Source organism: Lepisma saccharinum, chromosome 25, assembly GCF_977018435.1.
Source record: "Lepisma saccharinum chromosome 25, izLepSacc3.1, whole genome shotgun sequence".
In the NCBI taxonomy this organism is placed as follows: Eukaryota; Metazoa; Arthropoda; class Insecta; order Zygentoma; family Lepismatidae; genus Lepisma; species Lepisma saccharinum.
Window position 1 is genome coordinate 53,287,580 of NC_139253.1, and position 21,908 is coordinate 53,309,487.

Consider the following 21,908-nt stretch of genomic DNA (forward strand, 5'->3'; position numbering starts at 1 on the left):
AAATCTCCCTAATTTCAATTAATCGTAGAAAAGAAAGTACGAATGATAGAGCAATAAAAAATTCAGAGAATTGAAGAAAAACTCATAAATTTTATTTTCCACACACTAATACACCTCCACATGTGCCCATTGGTAGAACAATATCCAGTCTTATACAGGGTGATTCTAAAGGAATAGTACAAACGAAAACAACAGATACCTCCCATGAAATAGAGACGAAAGTTCCCCTTCCACTTTGCTGAGAGATGCCTCCGTGAGGAGCTAGACAACGCCAAAAACGTGTGAAAATGAACTTCACACCTCTGTACAGTTAGTACCAGTGAAGATAGAAAGGCGGAACAAACGAAGTCAAAAGGAACACCAAAGTCGCCCATCCGAAAAACACTAGGTGGCAGCTGCGCAACGCATGCGCATGGGGTTCCACAAAGGAAATAGGAATGTCCCGCAAGACAAGTGAAGGGAAAGGGTAGCGATCGACAACGGTAGGGACAAAATAAGCAATGAAGCATGAAGTAACAATTGCACAGCGGGAAACAAACACATGCAGCGCGTGGGGAGTCCCCAAACACAGTGGGGAGACACCGCAGCAAGAACAAAGCACGGTTCAACAAAAGAGAAAGAGGACCGGGCTGGGAATGGTACCTGTCAAGGAGACAACAAATGCGGGACGAGGGGCACCGAGGGGATGTCACACAGAGGTCGTGCGCCAGCAGGACAAACACAGCAATAACGGGCACAGGAGGTTTATAGCCACGCAAAGGTGCACTTACAGATAGGAATTGTACGTAGTACATAGTCGTACCCTGGACTGACGTTGTTACAAAAGTTGCTCAAATTGACGACCACCACATTCAATGCAGGCATTGCAGCGTCGCAGAAAATTCTGGCGAACCCTATCAAAAATCCCTGGCATGGTACACACCTCGGCCGATGCTGCAAGTATCCGCGCTACCAATGTTTCCTTGTCAGGCACCGGGGTCTCGTAGACGAGTGTTTTCACATGGACCCACAAGAAGAAATCCATTGGTGTGAGGTCAGGCGGGCCAGGGGACGGGGCCCTCTCTGCCGATCCAGCGCTGCGGGTAGGTACGGTGCAAAAGGGTTCGCACTGTGCCATCAAAATGTGCAGGCGCTCCATCCAATTGAAACCACATACGATGTCGCACGTTGAGGGGTACATCTTCTAGCAGCTCTGGAAGGACTGATGCAAGAAAGGTGCGATAGAGGCGGCCATTTAAACGTGGTGGCAGCAGGTATGGACCGATAATCTGTTCATCGATGATACCTGCCGAGATATTCACTGCAAACTGGGTCTGATGGTGCACCTCGACTGCTGCATGTGGATTTTCATAATCCCACACATGGCTGTTTCGGCAATTGAAGATGCCCTCACGGGTGAATGTTGCCTCGTCCGTGAAAACCACATGGCGCAAAAAACGGGGATCGTCGGTACAAAACTGCAACAGTCGTTGACAGAATTCCACACGTCGTGGGTAATACCCAGCCTGCAACGCGTGGACTCGCTGTGGATGATAGGGATACAGCAGATCATCATGAAGGACACGCCACACTGTCGACTGTGATACTCCCACTGCACGTGCAATGCTACGGGTGCTAGTGGACGGTGTGTCGTCCACGCGAGCAAGTACGTCCTCCTCGACCGCCGCGGTGCGCACATGTCTTGGGTGACCGACATGATGGCCTGCACGTAACACACCTGATTCACCAAGGGTACGGTGCACGTTCGAAAACAACCTGCTGTCGGGTTGTCGCCTCTCCGGATACCGTCCGCGATAAAGGCATGCAGCTGCTCGGCCATTGCCATCTGCAAGGCCGTAGACAAAATGCATGTCCCTCAGTTCTACAAATGTGTAGCGTTCCATGGTACGCTGAGGATAGTGCCAATTATGGAATACTGTACTGCAGTGCACAGGTGACACACACACACACACTGGTCACAACGGCTTCGAAACAACGTACTCAATTGTTGTGCATCAAGCACACCACCACCGCACCGGCTCTTTCACTGACACGCTCCCTGACGCTGCACTTCCAATCAGCCCACACGTCCGCACGGCGCTGTGGTACAATCAGCTGACGTTCCTGAGCCACCCGTTCCTGTGCTCTTCACTACCTGACCACTGCCGTCAGGTGGGGCCATGTACTCTGGGGCCTTGTCATCGTGGAACACATGTAGTGTCCTTCATTCTTGCCCCATTCACCCACAACACGTACTTCGTCCATCTTGCTCAAGCCGACGGGGAGCACTACGTACGATCGTGTGGTGTTTGTGTACACCAATGTGGGGTAACCCAGTAGTTGAACAGACGTGCTTACCCCCACGTAGCTTCATTACACGATTGTCCAACGCAGTTTATCTGTCCAGCCTTGCTCGGCCCGGTCTCACACCCACGTGGCAGTGTGCGGCTGCGGTGGTGTGAGGCCACGCTTGGTTTAGGAGAGGAAGGCTGCGGCCGAGGAGGGACTCGAGTTGTTCGGATGGGGTTGCGCTCGGAAGCAAGCAGCCGCGTCAGGTCTGGGAACGGTGGACCTGGTGATCGGGATGGAAACATTCCGACCTCGTCCATTAGTGTCGTCCACCGTACGGAGTGGTGGGGTCCGTACGACACTCCAGCAGCCTTTCGCCCGCTCCCACCCAGCGATGTGCCTCCGGCTTCATTTCTAAGAGGCTGATTGGGCCCCATCACGACGTTTGTTACAACGTCAGTACGGGGTACGTGGTCCTATCTGTACGTGCACCTTTCATTAGCAATAACCTCTTGTGCCCGTAGTTGCTGTGTTTGTCCTGCTGGCGCACGACCTCTGTGTGACATCCCCTCGGTGCTGCTACGGGGAATCCCTCATCCCGCATTTGTTGTCTCCTTGGCAGGTACCATTCCCCGTCCGGTCCTCTTTCTCTTTTGTTGCACCATGCTTTGTTCTTGCTGCGGTGTCTCCCCACTGTGTTTTGGGGACTCCCCTTGCACTGCACCGCCAGCACCGCCATTTCTGCCCCGAACCATGTACGCGTCTGTTGCCTGTCGAGTGTCACGGACCACTTTGCTTGCATTCTCGGTGTGTTTTTACATCCTACGTCGTCCTCCCGTGGTTCTGCAACCCCGCACTACTTTTTTCGACTGCACTGCTTCAGTCATGGTGTTTGTTTCCCGCTGTGCAATTGTTACTTCATGCTTCATAGCTTCTTTTGTCCCTACCGTTGTCGATCGCTACCCTTTCCCTTCACTTGTCTTGCGGGACATTCCTATTTCCTTTGTGGAACCCCATGCGCATGCGTTGCGCAGCTGCCGCCTAGTGTTTTTCGGATGGGCGACTTTGGTGTTCCTTTTGACTTCGTTTGTTCCACCTTTCTATCTTCACTGGTACTGGCTGTACAGAGGTGTGAAGTTCATTTTCACACGTTTTCGGCGTTGTCTAGCTCCTCACGGAGGCATCTCTCGGCAAAGTGGAAGGGGAACTTTCGTCTCTATTTCATGGGAGGTATCTGTGGTTTTCGTTTGTACTATACCTTTAGAATCACCCTGTATATACTTCTTGCCATGCTCTCTCCAACATGTCCCCTGTTACTGTTGTAATCGTATCACGTATGCTGGTTCGTAACTCTGGGATATTATTCACTGGAGTCGCAAACACACGATCCTTGATGTAACCCCAGAGGAAGTGCAGTAGATTGAGGTCAGGTCGAATTTCTTCCACCTTTTCCTCCGACACACGACGGCAAGCTCCACCAGATTGTTTTAGGACATTGCCGGTTATTACTAAACCACAGCCTAATTGATTTAGCATCAGGTGCAACTCCTCCGTACACTCATCTGAAATTTCGTTGCGTTGGAATCACAGATTTTGTCTCAGCATACCACAGCACTGCCTGCACATTGTTGAACAGTCACCATTTCTATTTATGCGACCGTGGTGCTGCGTAGTGAGCAAACGGACAACTTCAAGTCATGAAAACAAAACTTGAAGATCTGGCCTTTCATTTGGTGTTACAGTTATTTCACAATTCATTGTACTTTGTTCACAGTAATTAATTGAAATTAGGGAGATTTGAAGGGAACGCTCTGTAAATTGAGAGTATTTGAAAATAAGATCCTTAGGAAAATATTTGGACCTAAAAGGGATGAGGAGACAGGTGAGTGGAGAAGGTTACATAATTTAGAACTACATAATTTGTATTCATGTCCAGATATCATTAGAATAATGAAATCAAGAAGACTTAGGTGGGCAGGCCATGTGGCACGAATGGGAGAGGAAAGAGGAGTCCACAGGATTCTTGTTGGGAAACCTGATGGTAAGAGACCTATAGGGAGGCCAAGATAAAGATGGAGGGACAACGTTGAGATGGACCTAAAGGAAATCGGTAGGGATGGAAAAGAGTATATAGATCTTGCTCAAGATAGGGACAGATGGAAGGCCTGTGTTGCTGCAGCCTTGAACCTTCGGGTTTAAGAAGGCTAGAGTTTTAGTTAGTTACATTCCATGCATAGTTTCTACTCCCCAAATTTCATGGAAATCGGAGATGGTCAGGTAGTGTGCTGTGTTGATTTCATATGGAATGACGTATGAGGAATAAGGATATTAAATTAGGCACGTGGAATGTTCTGAGCCTTTACCGGCCTGGGGCATTTCAGTGTACAGTTAATGAGATAGTTAAGTATAAATTAGATGTAGTAGCTGTCCAGGAAGTTAGGTGGCCAGGAGAAGGGAATTGTAAAACTAAAAATTATACTTTTTTCTATGGTGGTATTGAAAATCATAATTTTGGAACAGGCTTTTTCATAAATAATAGAATTATCTCGGCTCTTAAAACAGTAGAATTTATTAATGATAGGATATCATATGCAGTTTTACAGGGTAGGTGGTGTAAAATTATTTTAATAAACATACATGCACCAACAGAAGATAAAGATGATAATACTAAAGATGATTTTTATATAGAGTTAGAACAGGTCTTTGATAAATTTTCTCAGTATGATATGAAAATTCTGTTAGGTGACTGTAATGCACAGATTGACAAAGAAGAGACATTTAAACCCACGATTGGTAAAGAAAGTCTTCATGAATTAAGTAATGATAATGGTATAAGATTGATTACTTTTGCAACCTCAAAGAATTTAATTGTGAAAAGTACCACTTTTAAACATAAAGATATCCATAAATATACCTGGTCTTCTCCAGATGGTAAAACTCATAATCAGATAGATCATATTCTCATTGATAAGAGAAGGCATACTAGTATAATTGACGTTTGTACACATAGAGGTGCTGACTGTGCCAGTGACCATTATTTAGTAATTGCTAAATTAAGAGAAAGACTCTCAGTGATAAATCATAAGCAACAAAATCTAAAAGTTCTAAAATTTGATACAGGAAAGATTACTGATGAAAGAATTAAGAGAGATTACCAAATTAAACTGTCAAATAGATTTGATATTTTGCAGGATTTAAATGATGATGAAAATATAAATGAAACAGACGTAAATAAGAATTGGGAGCACATACGTAATGCAATAGAATCAGCAGCTAAAGAAAGTATAGGATACCATAAACCCGAGAAAAAATAAGCCATGGTTTGATAATGAATGTCATAATCTAATAGAAATAAGAAATCAGGCTAGACTTAGGTGGTTAAAAAACTCTGATGATACAAATCTAAACAATTATAATAGAATAAAGCGAGAAGTTAACTGCACGTTTAGAAGTAAAAAAAGAGATTACTTGAAAAGCAAAATTAACGAAATTGAAACAAACAGCAAAAATAAAAATATCAGAGATTTATATAAAGGTGTAAATGAGTTTAGAAAGGGGTGGCAACCTAAAGTAAACTTGATAAAAGATAAAGATGGTGATTTTCTAGCTGACCCAAGTGATATTCTAAATAGATGGAAGAACTACTTTAATGACCTTTTAAATGTCCATGTAGGAGATAAATCAGAAGTAAATGAAGTCCACACAGCAGAACCTTTAGTTCCAGAACCTAACTTGACTGAAGTTAAAGATGCTATTAAAAGGCTAAAGAATAACAAAGAACCTGGCATTGATTTAATACCAGCTGAGTTAATTAAATATGGTGGAAATTCGTTAATATGTCAAATTCATAAATTAATTTGTTTAATATGGAATAAAGAAGAAATCCCTCAACAGTGGAAAGAATCCATAATTGTTCCTGTGTTTAAAAAAGGTGATAAAATGAACTGCAATAATTACCGTGGAATTTCTCTACTCTCAACAACATATAAAATATTATCTAACATTCTTTTAACAAGACTAACACCATATGCTAATGAAATTATAGGTGATTATCAATGTGGATTTAAACGTAACAGATCAACTACAGATCAAATTTTTCACATCAGACAGACACTTGAAAAAAAGTGGGAATATAATCAAAATGTCCATCAGCTATTCATTGATTTCAAAAAAGCATATGATTCGGTCAAAAGAGATAAATTATATAATATATTAGTAGAGTTTGGAATACCTAAGAAGCTTGTTAGTATGATAAAAATATGCACCAGTGAAACAGAAAGTAAAATTCGTGTGGGTATTAATATGTCTGACAAATTTACAATTCATGATGGGTTAAAACAAGGAGATGCATTATCTCCATTGCTCTTTAATTTTGCCTTAGAATATGATGTTAGGAAGGTAAAAGAAACTAAAGAAGGACTAAAATTAAATGGTGTGACTCAGTTGTTAGCATATGCAGATGATGTAGACTTACTGGGGGATGATGTGAATACAATTAAGAATAATGCTAAAATATTTTTCAAAACTGCTAAAGAGAGAGGTTTGGAAGTTAACAAAGAGAAAACTAAATATATGCTTACAGGACGAAACCAAGTGTTAGGTAATAATCAAAATCTAATTATTGATAACAACTCGTTTGAACCAGTTTCCAAATTCAAATACTTAGGAGTAATATTAACAAATGAAAATTATATTAAAGAGGAAATAAAAAGTAGGCTTAATTCAGGAAATGCATGTTACTTCTCTCTTCATAAACTTTTGTCTTCTCGTTTAATATCTAAGAAACTAAAAGTTAAAATATACAAAACAGTAATTTTGCCTGTAGTATTATATGGATGTGAAACTTGGTCCCTTACATTGAAAGAGGAACATAAATTGAGAGTATTTGAAAATAAGAACCTTAGGAAAATATTTGGACCTAAAAGGGATGAGGAGACAGGTGAGTGGAGAAGGTTACATAATTTAGAACTACATAATTTGTATTCATGTCCAGATATTATTAGAATAATTAAATCAAGAAGACTTAGGTGGGCAGGCCATGTGGAACGAATGGGAGAGGAAAGAGGAGTTTACAGGATTCTTGTTGGGAAACCTGATGGTAAGAGACCTGTAGGAAGGCTAAGACGAAGATGGAGGGACAACGTTGAGATGGACCTAAGGGAAATCGGTAGAGATGGAAAAGAGTATATAGAACTTGCTCAAGATAGGGAAAGATGGAAGGCCTGTGTTGCTGCAGCCATGAACCTTCAGGTTTAAGAAGGCTAGAGAGTTAGTTAATGACGTATGCCAAATTGAATATACGTCGGTTGGAAATTAAATGGCGGCAACACTGCTGTATATAAGGTATGAAACGGAACCAGTGCTTCTCACTTATACCACATGTTAGTTTGATACCTAAGCTACCTCTCAGTAAAGACTCTTCCTTGCAATACTAGGTGCATGCACAGTGATGAGAAGAACATAGTTGGTGATCCAAAGTTGTGTAGTTGGAACCCCACTAATGTGAAAGTATTGGTGATTCTCACTATACCTCCAGGACAGTCTGTCAATGTGCAGTATTACTGTTCATTTTTGGAACATAACCTGAGACCTGTGTTGCAAAAGAAGAGGGGGACACACACTGCTGAATCCTCCCAGAATTTTGCAGGACAATGCTTGGGTGCAGGATGCGCAACCTGTAGCTGATTTGATCTGTAAGATGAAGCTTCAAAACTGTTCCAGAGATTCTTCGGCCAATAGACTGCTCCATTCAAACCATCAACAGAACAGGCACTGTTACAGAAATACCACGACTTCCATATCGCTGGCAACGGTTGTACACAATGCTGGTGACTACATTGAATGGTTGTAAAAGTTTCACAGGTATCATTTTAGAATAAATAGTTGCCACTATTAAATTTCCAACCCACATATCTACAGAAGACTTAAATCGTAACAAAATGAAATGGAAAGAGAAAGAAGTAGATGAAATATTAAGAAAGGATGAAACATTAAGAAAGGAAGAGCAGCAAAGACTAGATGAAGGGCGAGAGTTAATTCCTGGAAAATGATTGTCGCTTATCAGCATTATCACAAATGTGCAATATAAGGTCTCTGCATGACAAAATCCAATCTTGATGATTGCAACTTTTTATTGGAACACCTTAAAATTTATTTTGTATTTGGCAAAATTTTAGGATTGATAAGGTGTGACAACTAGTAAACTAACAAATTGGTAGGCTTGTAGAACATTAAACAAAAAAAGATGCAGACATTTTAAGAATATAATCTTGAACAGTTAATTAAACATTTCATTCATGGTTAGGGAATAAAAAAAGTCACAGTTGATAATAATTAGATGAAATCGAGTGAAACATTTTAAGTGTTCATATTTGTCGCCCCTAACACTTTTGTGAATGATTTTCCTCATTCCAAAATAAGAAAAAAAAATAATTATCTTGACATTCTTTGAATTACTTTAAAATATCTTCCTCTGAAGGAAGATCCTGTAAATTGGGGCAAATGTTGATAGAAATTTTGGAACCGGAACCACTCACGAGTACAATTTTTCTTATTGCCCAAATCAATGAGTCTGGATATGTAATGAAAATACTAAAATATATATAGCCCTCTTAATACAAATAAACAGTTGCATATTTTGTTGTTGTAGAACAGTTGAGATCCTGACATTTTGATCTTGTTAACATCAGAAACAGCTGAAAGGAAGCCTATGTTGCCGGAACAAGACCATCTACAACTGACAAGCATGGTAAGCACCTAACAAAAAAAAATTGGTTAAATCATCTCAATTCAATGCTTGTGTATCTAGACCCATAAACATGAAATGATTGATTGATTTGCTTTATTTTACTTCGCCTTTTGTGCCACCTTTGACTATTTTGCGAAGATGGGGATGAGTGACGATACGATGAAATTGATGAATGGACACTCACAAACATCCATGCCAGGATTTCAACCCAGGACCCCTGGCATCGTAGCGTGGTGTGCTAACCACTCTGCCACCAGGGTCAGCATAAACATGAAATGTAATGTGATATATTCCTCATTTTTGGGTGGTAATCATCAGTGAAAATTTCCTGCGGTCTTGTTCTACAACTACAACCAGGCAATGCACACACCTAACTCTTGTGCCACACATGCACATCTTCCCAGTCTCTTCATCAGGCAGACATACCATATACTGCTGCCCCTAATATTTTGGCGTATTCATTTATATCATGTTCCGCACCATGGTCAGTGGTCTAAGGTGCCAGGCTTTGGGCTCTGGCTACACACTGGTTTGAGTCTCCTTGAGGAAGTGTACGAATCAGTAGTGTAACTCTGTCATGGAAAACTACAACAATGACTGGGGCTCATCATGCTGACCACACAGCACCCTCTAACTGGCTGGATGATCGCCCACCTCTGCTGAGATATGTGGAAGTGAGGCTGGCAATTGGTAGGTAGCCCTGGCCCTCAAGGGCTGTTGCACCATGGGTTATGTGATTTACAACATGTTAAATTAATGTTTGTCACATATTCAATTTCATAATATGATGGGTTCAGAGTACAAGTGGCGTAACTGCAAGTGGCGTAACTCATGTTTTGAGAAAAAGGCACATTTAAATAACTTAGTACTATGGAGCACATAAAGGAGTCTCTATGATCAAGAATTTGAAACTTAGGATATACTCAGTTCTAGCACTCAAATGTTAATACTTCACAGTTCTGTTAAACATGTAACTTCATTCTACGAAAAGTGGACTTATGCCACTTGTGCTGCGAACCCCTCATATTTATTCATTTCTGAGACATTGGAAAATAATTTAATTGAGTAAATGTATCCCATTGTTTGGTGGATGTCAGATCATCAAATTCCATCTTTGCAAAGCTGGTAGTTTCTGAGATAGAGCTGGCACAGATAGAAGCAACTGTTGCATAAGTGTGACTTTTTCAGCATTTGTTACCCCCTAAAGAAAATAAGAAATTGCTACATCACAAAAGAAGGGAAGAAAGTCAGTTTCTAGTGTACTTTGGCATCTCAATACAGTGAAACCTTGATTTTACGTTTTTCAGGGGACCAAGCTGAAGAAACTTAAAATGCAGGAAAATGTCAAATCAGGGGAAATTTTATGACATTTGGCTATGTTACGACCATCAAGATTGAATGTATAATGCGGGAAAATGTAAAATCCAGGAACGTAAAATTGGGGTTCCACTGTATAACCAGTCTGAAAGAAACAAATGAATTTTACAACTGCATTCATCTCAAAGATTTCATTCTATCATCACATTTGTAGTTCAATACAAATGTTCATTGTGAGTTAATGAAAAAAAATCAACAGTATATTACATTCACATTGTGTATTTAAAATTACTACATAGCATTTAATTTCAATAGTTCATTAGAATTTATTGAAATGCACAACTTCATTGGTTACATGATTACTTTCAACTTTATATACACATATGTTGGTTTGTGCAAAACAAATTTATTAACATTATTTTAATATAACAACCTCTTATGCAAACCTTCCATGAAACTGTCCCCTATTTGGATAACCATACTGCATTCTTGGAGCTTGAGATCTCATACCTATGGGTGTGGGGTATTGAACTGGGGACATTGTATTGTGTTGAGCACGAACTGGTTCTCTTACTGGAGGTGAGAAGTTTGCAGTGTGCGAATATGGTGACTGGGCTGGATAACGGAACGAAGACTCTCTTGGTGGAATTATTTGATGAGGCATACGAGATCCCGTCGTCGCCACACCACCTCTTGGACGAGAACTGTACAATGAAGTATTTGGATACGAAACATATCCATAACTCGTTGGTGGATTTGCTGGGTAAGAATTTAAAGGTGTATTTGTCGGATACCTCACGGGAGGTCCATGTAACACTGAATGCGGATTGGAGGGTGGAGCCGGTTCATTAGTCTTAGGATGTGAAAAGCTTGCTTTCTCGGTCAAGCGAGAATCTAAATCTTTCACTGCACGATTCTCTAGCTCACACTGTTTACTTCCTTGGGGCACAGTTAACGGTTTTATGTCTGTTAGACTGCCTTGCGTCATGTACACTTGAATAGATGCAACATCCTTCAACGATTCCACTTGCGTTTCAACATGTTTCACGATTTGATTCTGAGATATACACGATGGACACTCTTTGGTAACTGCACTTGGTGCCAGCACAGTACTTTTAATAGTCACGCTAGGTGCATATGCATTGAATATTGTATTCTGTTGCTTCAATTGCAATCCACCCAGTGTAATCTGCTGTGGATTGTTCACAGCCTTTCTTAATATTGACTGAAGAGGTGAACTATTTCTAGACTTCTTCAGTATTGACTTCAATGGTGGCTTTGATGGTGGTTGCTGTGTTGCTACTGGAGGCAGCTGGTTTACAGGAGCTGAACTTGTGATTGTTCCAGATGTTTCAGCTGGCTTAGAATTTTCAGCTGCAACCAGATGCAAGACAAAACCCTTCGAAATGGCAAATAATGGGTGGCGTCCATCATCCAAAGCTTCCAGTGCATCTTCACAATTCTTCAAGACAACAGGGTTTGGAACCATAGTTGTATAAGGAGCTGAAACAGTAGAATATAGAATTAGATTTATGAGTTCATATCAAACATGAAATAATAATGTATTATATTTTTCATCACATAATAACATTAATAATCCATGGTGCAACAGCACGCGAGGGCCAGGGCCTACAAACTGCTGGCCTCACTCCCACATGCCTCAGCAGAGGTGGGCATCCAACCAATTACGAGAGATAAAGTGTGGTCAGCATGACGAATTCCCAGTTGTTGTACGTTTCTGTGATTACTATTTTGTATATTATTCAATATAAAATATTAACTATTTTTTGCCTATAAAAATTAATAGCAGACAACACAAACCCAGATGCACAGTTAACAACAGAGCACCTAGCGGCAGCCAGAGAACTACGAACAAAACATGCATGCCAAGCAACAGTACAGCAAGTTCCAATGAGGATGGTGGCAGTGGTCACTGAAATTAATCGAAAAAGAAGAAGAAACAGCTTCGCGGATAAAAGCGAGTACTAGTTTCTCCGTATTTAAGACTATTATAATATTAATTCTCTCATTAAATTCTCAAATATGAGTAAATACACATTGAATTTTCCTTACAAAACCTAATTGTAGGAAAAAAACAATCTAGAATTGCAACTTTGTGCAAATCTGTGAAAGCCATGTAACCATACAACATGCAAGTAATTTTTTTAAAGTACATGTATAAAAATGTATTCAAAAGTATCTGTTAAGTTGCTGCTCCTACATTTCCGTTTGGTGGAAATTCACTTCTCATGGGAAAGAAGCAGATAGCTGCCTCCCAACTGTCCCAAAATGCGGTCCCTTGTTACTCTCAACAAAAGGCAGATCGCTTTCTTTGAAAATAGAAATCCATTTCTCAAAATGATTAACACATCCCAGAATGGGTGCGCCAGATATTCTTCAGGTGGTCTAACCTTCAACCAGCAAAGCCCCTGCAATTTGGAATGAGCAGGAACCAATGAAAACTTGGCTCTTCATGTCCCTGCGTTACTAAACAAGTACATAATAAGCTTTGTTGCAGTCAGTTTGATTGGAGAATGAGCATTCAAACAGTGTCTTGCGATGCACCACTGAAATCTATACCATCAGTTAGTTGGAAGTTGTGAGCTAGTACAATAAGAGGCACTCAAAATAATGGCATAAGCGCCTCACAGTGTGTGCTGCTCCAGGAATAAACTAGTCAGTGGTGAATGTCATTGCAGAACTGGCTTTCGCATTCTGGCTTGTCCAATAACCACTTGCCTGAGTGTTTGCATTTACTTACTGAGGTTGACTACATGCATTAGCATGCTGCCGCATGAAAATGACCACCCGACATAGTTCAACCAATTCAGCAGGTATATGGTGTCAACCTCAATCTTTTGTGGATGGACCATCAGGACCACCTTCCACTACAAGGTACAGTGTATATATACAAGGAGCGGTGAAGATGGAATGTGTTGCAAAAATTTTCTCATTCAGCATGACTGGCTACATTGTCCCCCCCACAAAAGCGGGATGGCTACATCTTGGCATGACATACTGGCTCGGTTGCCTCCAACCTGACCACATGGAAATTACTGAACACATGAAATTCTAGGTCTATGTATGCAGCAAAAGGGGTACTGCCATGTCTACAAGACTGACTTGCCAATTAGTAATTTTCATCAGATTAATGATACATCTTTATTTTTTAACAAATTGCAACCATAATTTTTCAAAATAATTAAAAAACATTTATATAGAAACTTCTTTAAAGATTTTAACAGGGTTCAAAACACATTATTTTTTATAAAAAAAAACATATTTGATGATTCTTTTTATTTAAATCGGATTTTTAAATTTAAATCAGAGTTTGACTTTTTAAAATACACATACGTGTATATATATGCTTGTATGTTTTTCAGCACAGTACCATGTGTATATACAGGGTGGTGCAAAATTCCGTTTACAATGCTTGGGAGGTGATTCGACAACTAAAAACAAAGAAAAAATGCCATGTGAAAAAATGTCGAAATCGGCACAGTTTTCGAGTGACAGGCGTGCGAAAATCGCCTCACACCATGTGTAAAGCACAATAACTCAAGAAGGAAGAAAGATATCAATGTCGGAATAAAATAATACAAACAAAATCATACCTGACGAATACAATGGTGCAGCAATTTAGGCCCAGCATAAATTGCGCAAGGGGACTCTCAAAGAAAGTGGGGAATGCCCGGATTGAAAATACAAGAATTTTACTACTATCTTCTACATAATGTTGAGATTGGAATGTAGGCAGTAAAAAATGGCGAAGTATGTCCACATGTCCCACTACTGCTAGGACACCGTCCCACACCCGGGAAATAGGAAAATAACTGCAAATCTCCTGTTGTACACGGTTCACATTGCGGTACAAAGAAAAAAGAAACCAATTTGTCGCATGTCCCACTACTGCTGGGACACCATCCCAAATGGAAAAAAATACGGGAAAATCATAAAAAACGTTTTCAATCCCTTAATGGTTGGTTGATTTGGTGTTTTAAGTCCACTTTATGCACAGTAAGGCTAATCGGGACTAGACCTACAGTTTAAAGTGGGATCCGAACCACTATGAACCTCCACTGGGTATCGAACCTGGGACCCCTTGATTGCAAGGCGACGACGCTACCACTGCGCCATCGAGGAGGCCCTTTCAATCCCTTAATGTTGACACACTACTTTGCAGTATGAAAAACAAAAGTTAAACAATGGCCACATGTCGTCAGGCTGTACATACTACAAGAAAGCTCCCCAAAGAAAGTGGGTAATCCTCGAAGGAATGAAGACGGAGAATGGCGAGAAAACGCACACAATGGCATGCAACATTTTCAGGCACAGCACATCTTGAGGGATTCCAATGAGAAACGCACAACCTCCGCACATGCAGATCGATGTTATGAAGTACAGCGATCTCCAGCATCTTCACTTGCACCTTTCACTAAAGGACACTATGTGGTGCTGATAGGGGCTCACAAACACCGGTATACTCAGAGACTTTGTTGAAAATTTCCGCCATTGACTTCAAGACAAAGATGGCATCAGCAAAGCACTGATTGTCTGGTACGCGCAAATACCTCTGGCATGTCAACAATTGTCCCAGCAGCGGCACTAACACAAGCAACGAGATCCTCAGCACTTTCCACAGGGGTTTCATACATGAGCCTTTTCATTTCTCCCCACACAAAGAAATCCAGTGGTGTGAGGTCGGGGGAACAAGGTGGCCACGGTAAAGGTCCACCCCTGCCAATCCAACGATCGCCGAAAATATCGTTGAGTAAGGCCCTGGCTACCCGGTCGAATTGTGCGGGGGTGCCGTCGTGTTGAAACCAGATACGTTGTCTACCTGCCAGTGGCACGTTTTCCAAAAGTTCAGGTAATAGGTCATGTAGAAACACTCGATAATTCCCACCACACAAAGTAGAGGGCAAAATGTATGGGCCTATCAAGTGGTCACCTACTACGCCACACCACACATTCACTGCGAACCTATGTTGATGATGGCACACAATGATTGCATGCAGATTGTCCATATCCCAGACGTGGCTGTTGTGGCTATTGAACGTGCCGTCCCTGGTGAACATTGCGTCATCGGTCCATGAAACTCTTGTTGGGAAATCTGGAATGGCAAGAGTTTGTTGCACGTACCATTGGCAGAAATTCATGCGTAGGGGAAAATCCGTGGGCAGTTTGTGATGCACCTTATGCAATTGGTATGGGTGCAATCCCTCCTCCTGAAATGCGGAACACATTGCTATGGTGGGTTTGTTGCGTACGAGCATTGACACATGTGCTGGTGTCAGGATGGTCTCGTATCGCGTCCAACACGTCCTCTTCAAATTGCACAGAGCAGGGTCTTCCACAATCCCACCTACGGGGTGGTAGAGATCCAGTTTCACGCAGTCGAGCATCAAGTCTTTGAAAGAGTGCATGTGCTGGTAACCGCCTCACGAACGCCGTGCTTCGCGGCTGTTTCGGTTTGCCTCTCCATAAACGAGATGCATATCAGCAACCTTGTGGGTAGAGTACTCCACCATTGTCCTGTTCGAGAACTGCCCAGCAACAGGGGCACTTTCCCTCCAAGTGACGGATCACAACTACCATGATTAGCACCCACATAATGTCACACAGGTGTCCACGCAGTTCTTGTAAACCGAGAAAGAACATGGGAATACGTACTCTACGTACAATATTCCTTGGCGCAATTCAACCACACACACACGCCAGACTAAACTCCATGCTGCGACATGCAGAACAGACAGGAAGAACAACGGTCGACTACTCTCTACGTAGTATCCACCAACACTAATACGTAACAGGTGATCTACACTCCCAGTGCCTCTAGTGGGTCTTTCTGTATCAATTAGCATAATCTGATGGCATAGCGTCATTTTCGGGTGAATTTCCTATTTCTCGAGTGTGGGACATGTGGACATACGTCGTCATTTTTTACTGCCTACATTCCGATCTCAACATTATGTAGAAAATAGTAGTAAATTTCCTATATTTTCCATCAGGGGATTCCCCACTTTGAGAGTCCCCTTGCGCAATTTACACTGGGCCTCAATTGCTGCATCATTGTATTCGTCAGGCACGACTTTCTTTGTATTCTTTTAATCCAACATAGATATCTTTCTTCCTTCTTGAGTTACTGTACTTTACACATGGTGTGAGGCGATTTTCGCATGCCTGTCACTCGCAAACTGTGCAGATTTCGACATTTTTTCACATGGCATTTTTTCCTTGTTTTTACTTGGTGATTCACCTCCTCCGCGTTGTAAACGGAATTTTGCACCACCCTGTATATATATTCAGGACTGAGCCAATACCGATACATCCACATCGGTTGAATTTTCTTTGATGATACCATCCGATACCAAGGATTCTGAGTGGCAAGAAGAGCGACCAAGAGAAGCATCTCATTTGTCAAGAGTTGTCCTTTTCAAAAGTTCCAAAAGTTCGTTTACCCTTTCGTTGGGTCCCGCCCAGAAATTCTGAGAAGTGATGTACACTCCTGGGAAGCAGATGACAAGATCAAACGCAGGACTAAAGTGCTGCTCCAAAACGTGATATTGAAGGCATGTAACTGCCTCGTGGTCAATGCTATGTAGAAATAAAAGAGATAATTCATTTCCAATTCTTGCTCTCAAACTCATGGGGTAAGAACGTGGATGTTTTAAAAACTAGCATTATAATCATGCTGGGCTGATTCTGGAGTTCTTGAGAAAGGGTTGAATGTCGCTGCGGGAGGCTGGGTTGTGGATTATCTTCTTATTAACACTGAAGTGAAAGAAAAAAATATAGTATGTAGAGGTGGTACAATCCTACAACCGTGCAGTTTCGTTGAAATCAGACTGATACTTCTTGAGTAAAAAAATAATAACCTTATATAATGCAGCAGTGTTGCCAGCTTCGGAACAATATCTGGAATTTTGCTTCCAGAATCAGCCCATGGATGCTGGATGGACCAAATTTGGAGGGAAGCACAACAAAAGACCACTCTATGTGGATATGTAATGCATGTGCCCCAACTTTGAAAAAAAAATGGAAATTACGGGTTTCGGAAATTTTGCGTAATTACGGAAAATTTCAAAATTTGGGCCTTTTCCCCCCACTTCCTCCCCTGGACCCTTAATTTCCGGATGTTACTTAAAATGTTATTTTTTACTCATTCTTACATTTAGAATTTAAATTGTTCAAAAAGATGCAGTAGTTCAGCAGTTATAACCTTTTATCTTCAATTTATCCAATAGTAACAAAAGAGAAACGAAAGGCTTTTTCAAACTCCACTTGTTAATAATAATAACAATGCATATATTGTTTTGTCATTACAGTATATAATACCTTTAGATGTAAACTATTGAACAAAACAGACAGAACAGAATACAGGGTATAGTTTTCAAGAAATGATGCGCTAATTGCTGCCCTGTGCTAACACTTTTCGGGGCAAATTTCGACAACCGGGCCTTTGTACTTGCATCCCCCCCATAATCCTTAATTGTCGGACTTTGCTTAAAATGTTGCTTTTTACTCATTCTTGCTTCTAGAATTAATTTTCTTCAAAAAGATGGAGTAGCTTTTAGATAGGGTTGGCCCAGGTGGGCCCAGCCATTTCCCCACTTTTTTTTTCAGAAAAACTCACCAAAAAACCATCACAAAGTGTCCCCCCCCCCCCCCGAAAATGTTGTAAATTATTGTTCTAATTCTTGTGAGGTTCTACAATTGTCAAAATTTTTTGGAAAACTTCTAAAGAAAAGGCTCACCAGAGCTTATAATACTAAAAATAATGAATGTGGTACACGTCATAGTGGGTTTTCAGGTTATTTTCCTCAAATCATGCTAGAAATAGACTTTTAACACAAATAAAAACATTATATCTATCCAAGAAACAAAAAAGAAAAAGTATCATAAACTTTTAGATAAATCTTTTGCACAGATTGATGTAGCATACTTGAAAAAAGCTTATAATTTTGAAATGTGGGAGCACTTTGGTTATCAGTCGCTTCCTTATGTGGGGTAACCATAGTGGCAAATCATAGTTTCAACTGTGATGATCAATTGATACAATAAATTTTTGCATGTTTAAGCATTACAATGGAGAATTGAGTACATTTTATTAAAATATAATTAATTGTGGCATAATTAAATCGGAACAATCTTTAAAATATTTTTCGCATCCTAGTGGGCTGCTTGCCTATGGAGGATAAATGTTATTTATCTCTAGTTAGGAGCTCCATACCCATACACCTTCATAATGTACCACAATTTCAGCTTTGTGCACAAAACTTACAGGAGCATTATGTACTTGCACTATAATTTGACAATAAAATTATCAAAATTTGGTGCATGATTTAGGAGGAGATGGAGTTAAGGTGGATGGGCAGAGAGGGATAAGTCATCCATTTAATGACCATGATAACTGCTGTAAATTTAGAATCATTTAGGTAAAATTATTTCTGCAGCTACAAAACTTGCGAGCAAAATTGGACAATTTGTTTCAAGATGGTGGATGAAAAACTGACTTTCCCCATGTTGGAGGCTCTATGCTATGCTCTACAATGTTTTTTTTTTGCTTTTTCTTTCTTTCAAAATGGTCTAGAATACATTTTCAGAGTATAAGGAATTAAACAGTTATTTTAGAGATTTCATTGGTCCGCAATTTTGCAGTAAAACTTTAAAATAATATTTCATAGCTTAGGAGAGGAGTGGTGGGAAAATCACAAACGTTGTATTTATGACAACTGCCATAAATGCAAAGATTTTGAGTTGCAAGATAACTTGAAGGATTGGTCTCACATTGTATTTGAGAGAAATTAGTCATCATGCTTAAAGATAGTAGTAGACGACAGACTGGTTTAACATGTCTTGCGAGAACCTTAAATTATGCTCATATTTGACTAGGTTATATTTTCGTACTTTAAGAAACACAAGTCTCAGCAATGTTAGGGCATCACTTGAGTTTTAAGTGTTTAATAAAAACTCTGTAATACACTGCAAAACCTAAAGGAGGAAATGAAGAAATACAGAATAATAGTAGAGGCATTGCAGGAGATCAAGTGGCAAGGAAATGGAATGTTATCTACTGGGGATTATACATTAATAAATAGTGGAAGCAGTGGAAGTACAAGTGGTGGCACAGGATTCCTACTAAACAATAAATATAAAACTGTAGTGAAGAACTTCACACCAATAAATGAGAGGCTATGTACATTGAGAATGAAAGCCAAGTTCTTCTTCAACATTACCTTAGTATGTGTATATGCCCCAACGGAAGAGGCAGAAGATGAAAAGGATGGATTCTACCAGCAGCTGGATCAGGTAATCGATCGTATACCAAAACATGACATTAACATAATAATGAGAGACTTTAATGCCAAAATTGGACTTGAAGAAGCATTCCAAAACACTATAGGAAAGGAAAGTTTGCATGAATTTTCAAAGGATAATGGTTTGAGACTGATAGATATGGCTATGTGTAACTTAATGGTAATTAGAAGCACCTGGCATCAAAGGAAGAATGTGAGGAAAAAGACATGGTGCTCACCCGATGGTGTAACACAAAACCAAATTGACCATGTGCTGATAGACAGAAGGCATGCCTCTGATATATTACAAGTAGATAGTTGTCGAAGAGCAGTGATTTGGACCATTATTTAGTTCGCATAAAATACATACAGCAAATAGCTACATATAGGAATGGAAGAAAAGGGAAGGTGACATCAAGGTATGATGATGAGAAGTTAAAAAGACATGAAGCAATTGCCAACCAATTTTGCTTAATGGTAGGCAACCAACTGGAACAAAGAAGTCAAAGGTGGGAAAGCAAAAGTATTGAAGGGAAATGGAGTATAATAAAGGAGATACTACATGAAACAGCACAGGAAGTGCTGGGAGAGAAGATGAAGATCCGAAGAGTTGAATGGTTTGATGAGGACTGTAGTACAGTAATAAATGAAAGAAATAAGGCACGAAAAAGAATGCTTAATAGGAAAACCAGGTATAACACAGAACAATACAGACTAAACAGAAAGGAAGCAGACAGAGTGTGCAGGAGAAAGAAACGGTACTTTGAGAAAGACTGGATTGAGGAACTTGAAGAATATAATAGTAATCAGCAAGTAAGGAAAATGTATATGAGGGTGAAAGATATAAGGAAAGGCTTCCAACCGAAGACAGCTTTCTGTAAAGATCAAGTAGGAAACCTAATAGGGGAAAAAATGAGAGCTTAGAGAGATGGGCAGAATACTTCAGTAAACTACTTAATGTGAAAGATGGGTCCGAAGATCTAGAATTGAGTGATGGAGAGGAGTACCCAGAGGAGGACTATGATGACGAAAGCGGAGCATCTCCAACACAGAAGAAGTTAGAACAGCTATTAAGTCTCTTAAGAATAACAGAGCCCCAGGGATTGATAATATCACTGTTTAAATGGTTAAGAACGGAGGAAACCAACTAATAAAGTATATACACAAATTGTTATCTGATATATGGGAACATGAACAGATGCCCGATCAATGGAGTATGGTAATAATCTGCCCTATGCATAAAAAGAACGATAAAACCTGCTGTGAGAACTATAGAGGTATAGCCCTACTGAGCGTAATATACAAAGTGCTTGCAAAGATCCTAGCGGGAAGATTGTCACCACTCACTGAAGAAATAATAGAGGATTATCAGTGTGGTTTTAGACCAAACAGATCCACTACAGATCAAATCTTCATGGTTAGGCAGATAATGGAGAAATGTTATGAATATAACATTAATATTCATCAGTTATTTATAGACTTTAAGCAGGCATGTGACAGTATCATATGAGGAAAATTGTATGAGGCAATGAAGGAGCTAGGGATCTCAAACAAGCTAATAAGATTAACCAGAATGACGCTAAGGGGTACTAAATGCAAGGTGAAGATTGAAGGAGAGCTCACAAGGGAATTTGCAGTGAACCAAGGTTTGAGACAAGGAGATGTGCTATCTACAATATTGTTCAATATAGCTTTAGAAAAGATCATGAGAAGAGTGGCTCAAGGGAGTAACCCAGGAGGGATTATCTTCAACAGAGTGAGCCAAAATCTAGCATATGCTGATGACATTGATATGATGGCACGAAGATTGCAAGAACTGGAGGAAGGACTGGAAAGATTGGAGAACACAGCTAGTGAGATGGGGCTCCAAATAAATCAAACCAAGACTAAATACATGTTCTCAGCGTGAAATATGGAATTCAGGGAAGGCCAACATATACAACTTGAAAAACTAAATATGCTGACAAAAGTACTTGATACAGAGTCTGAAGAAGACCTTGCTAGAAGGTTGAAACGTTACGTTAGTTTATGTTTTATAATAAAATAGATTACTGCCTTGGTCAGCATATTTAGTTTTTCATAATCATGGAAACAAGGCTTAATGGAGTTATAAATATACAACTTAATGGAGGCACCTATGAAAAATGCAAAAGTTTTAAATATCTTGGAAAATTAGTTACCATGGATAATAATATTGAGGAAATAAAAGCAAGAATTGCAGCTGGTAATAGAAGTTATTTTTCACTGTTAAGAGTTTTCAAATCTCGCAGCCTGAG

The 21,908-nt window shown here is 40.2% G+C and overlaps 1 protein-coding gene across 2 annotated transcripts in view; it reads right to left on the reverse strand.

Moving 5' to 3' along the window:
• Nucleotides 1-10,634: 10,634 nt before the first annotated feature.
• Nucleotides 10,635-21,908, reverse strand: part of LOC145978641 (uncharacterized) — a 31,133-nt gene continuing 19,859 nt past the window's right edge. For both annotated transcript variants that reach the window (XM_083111399.1, XM_083111398.1), the window contains exon 5: nt 10,635-11,836. In XM_083111399.1, coding sequence (XP_082967525.1) covers nt 10,770-11,836 — 1,067 coding nt within the window. In that variant the 3' untranslated portion in view covers nt 10,635-10,769. The remainder of the gene's footprint in view (nt 11,837-21,908) is intronic.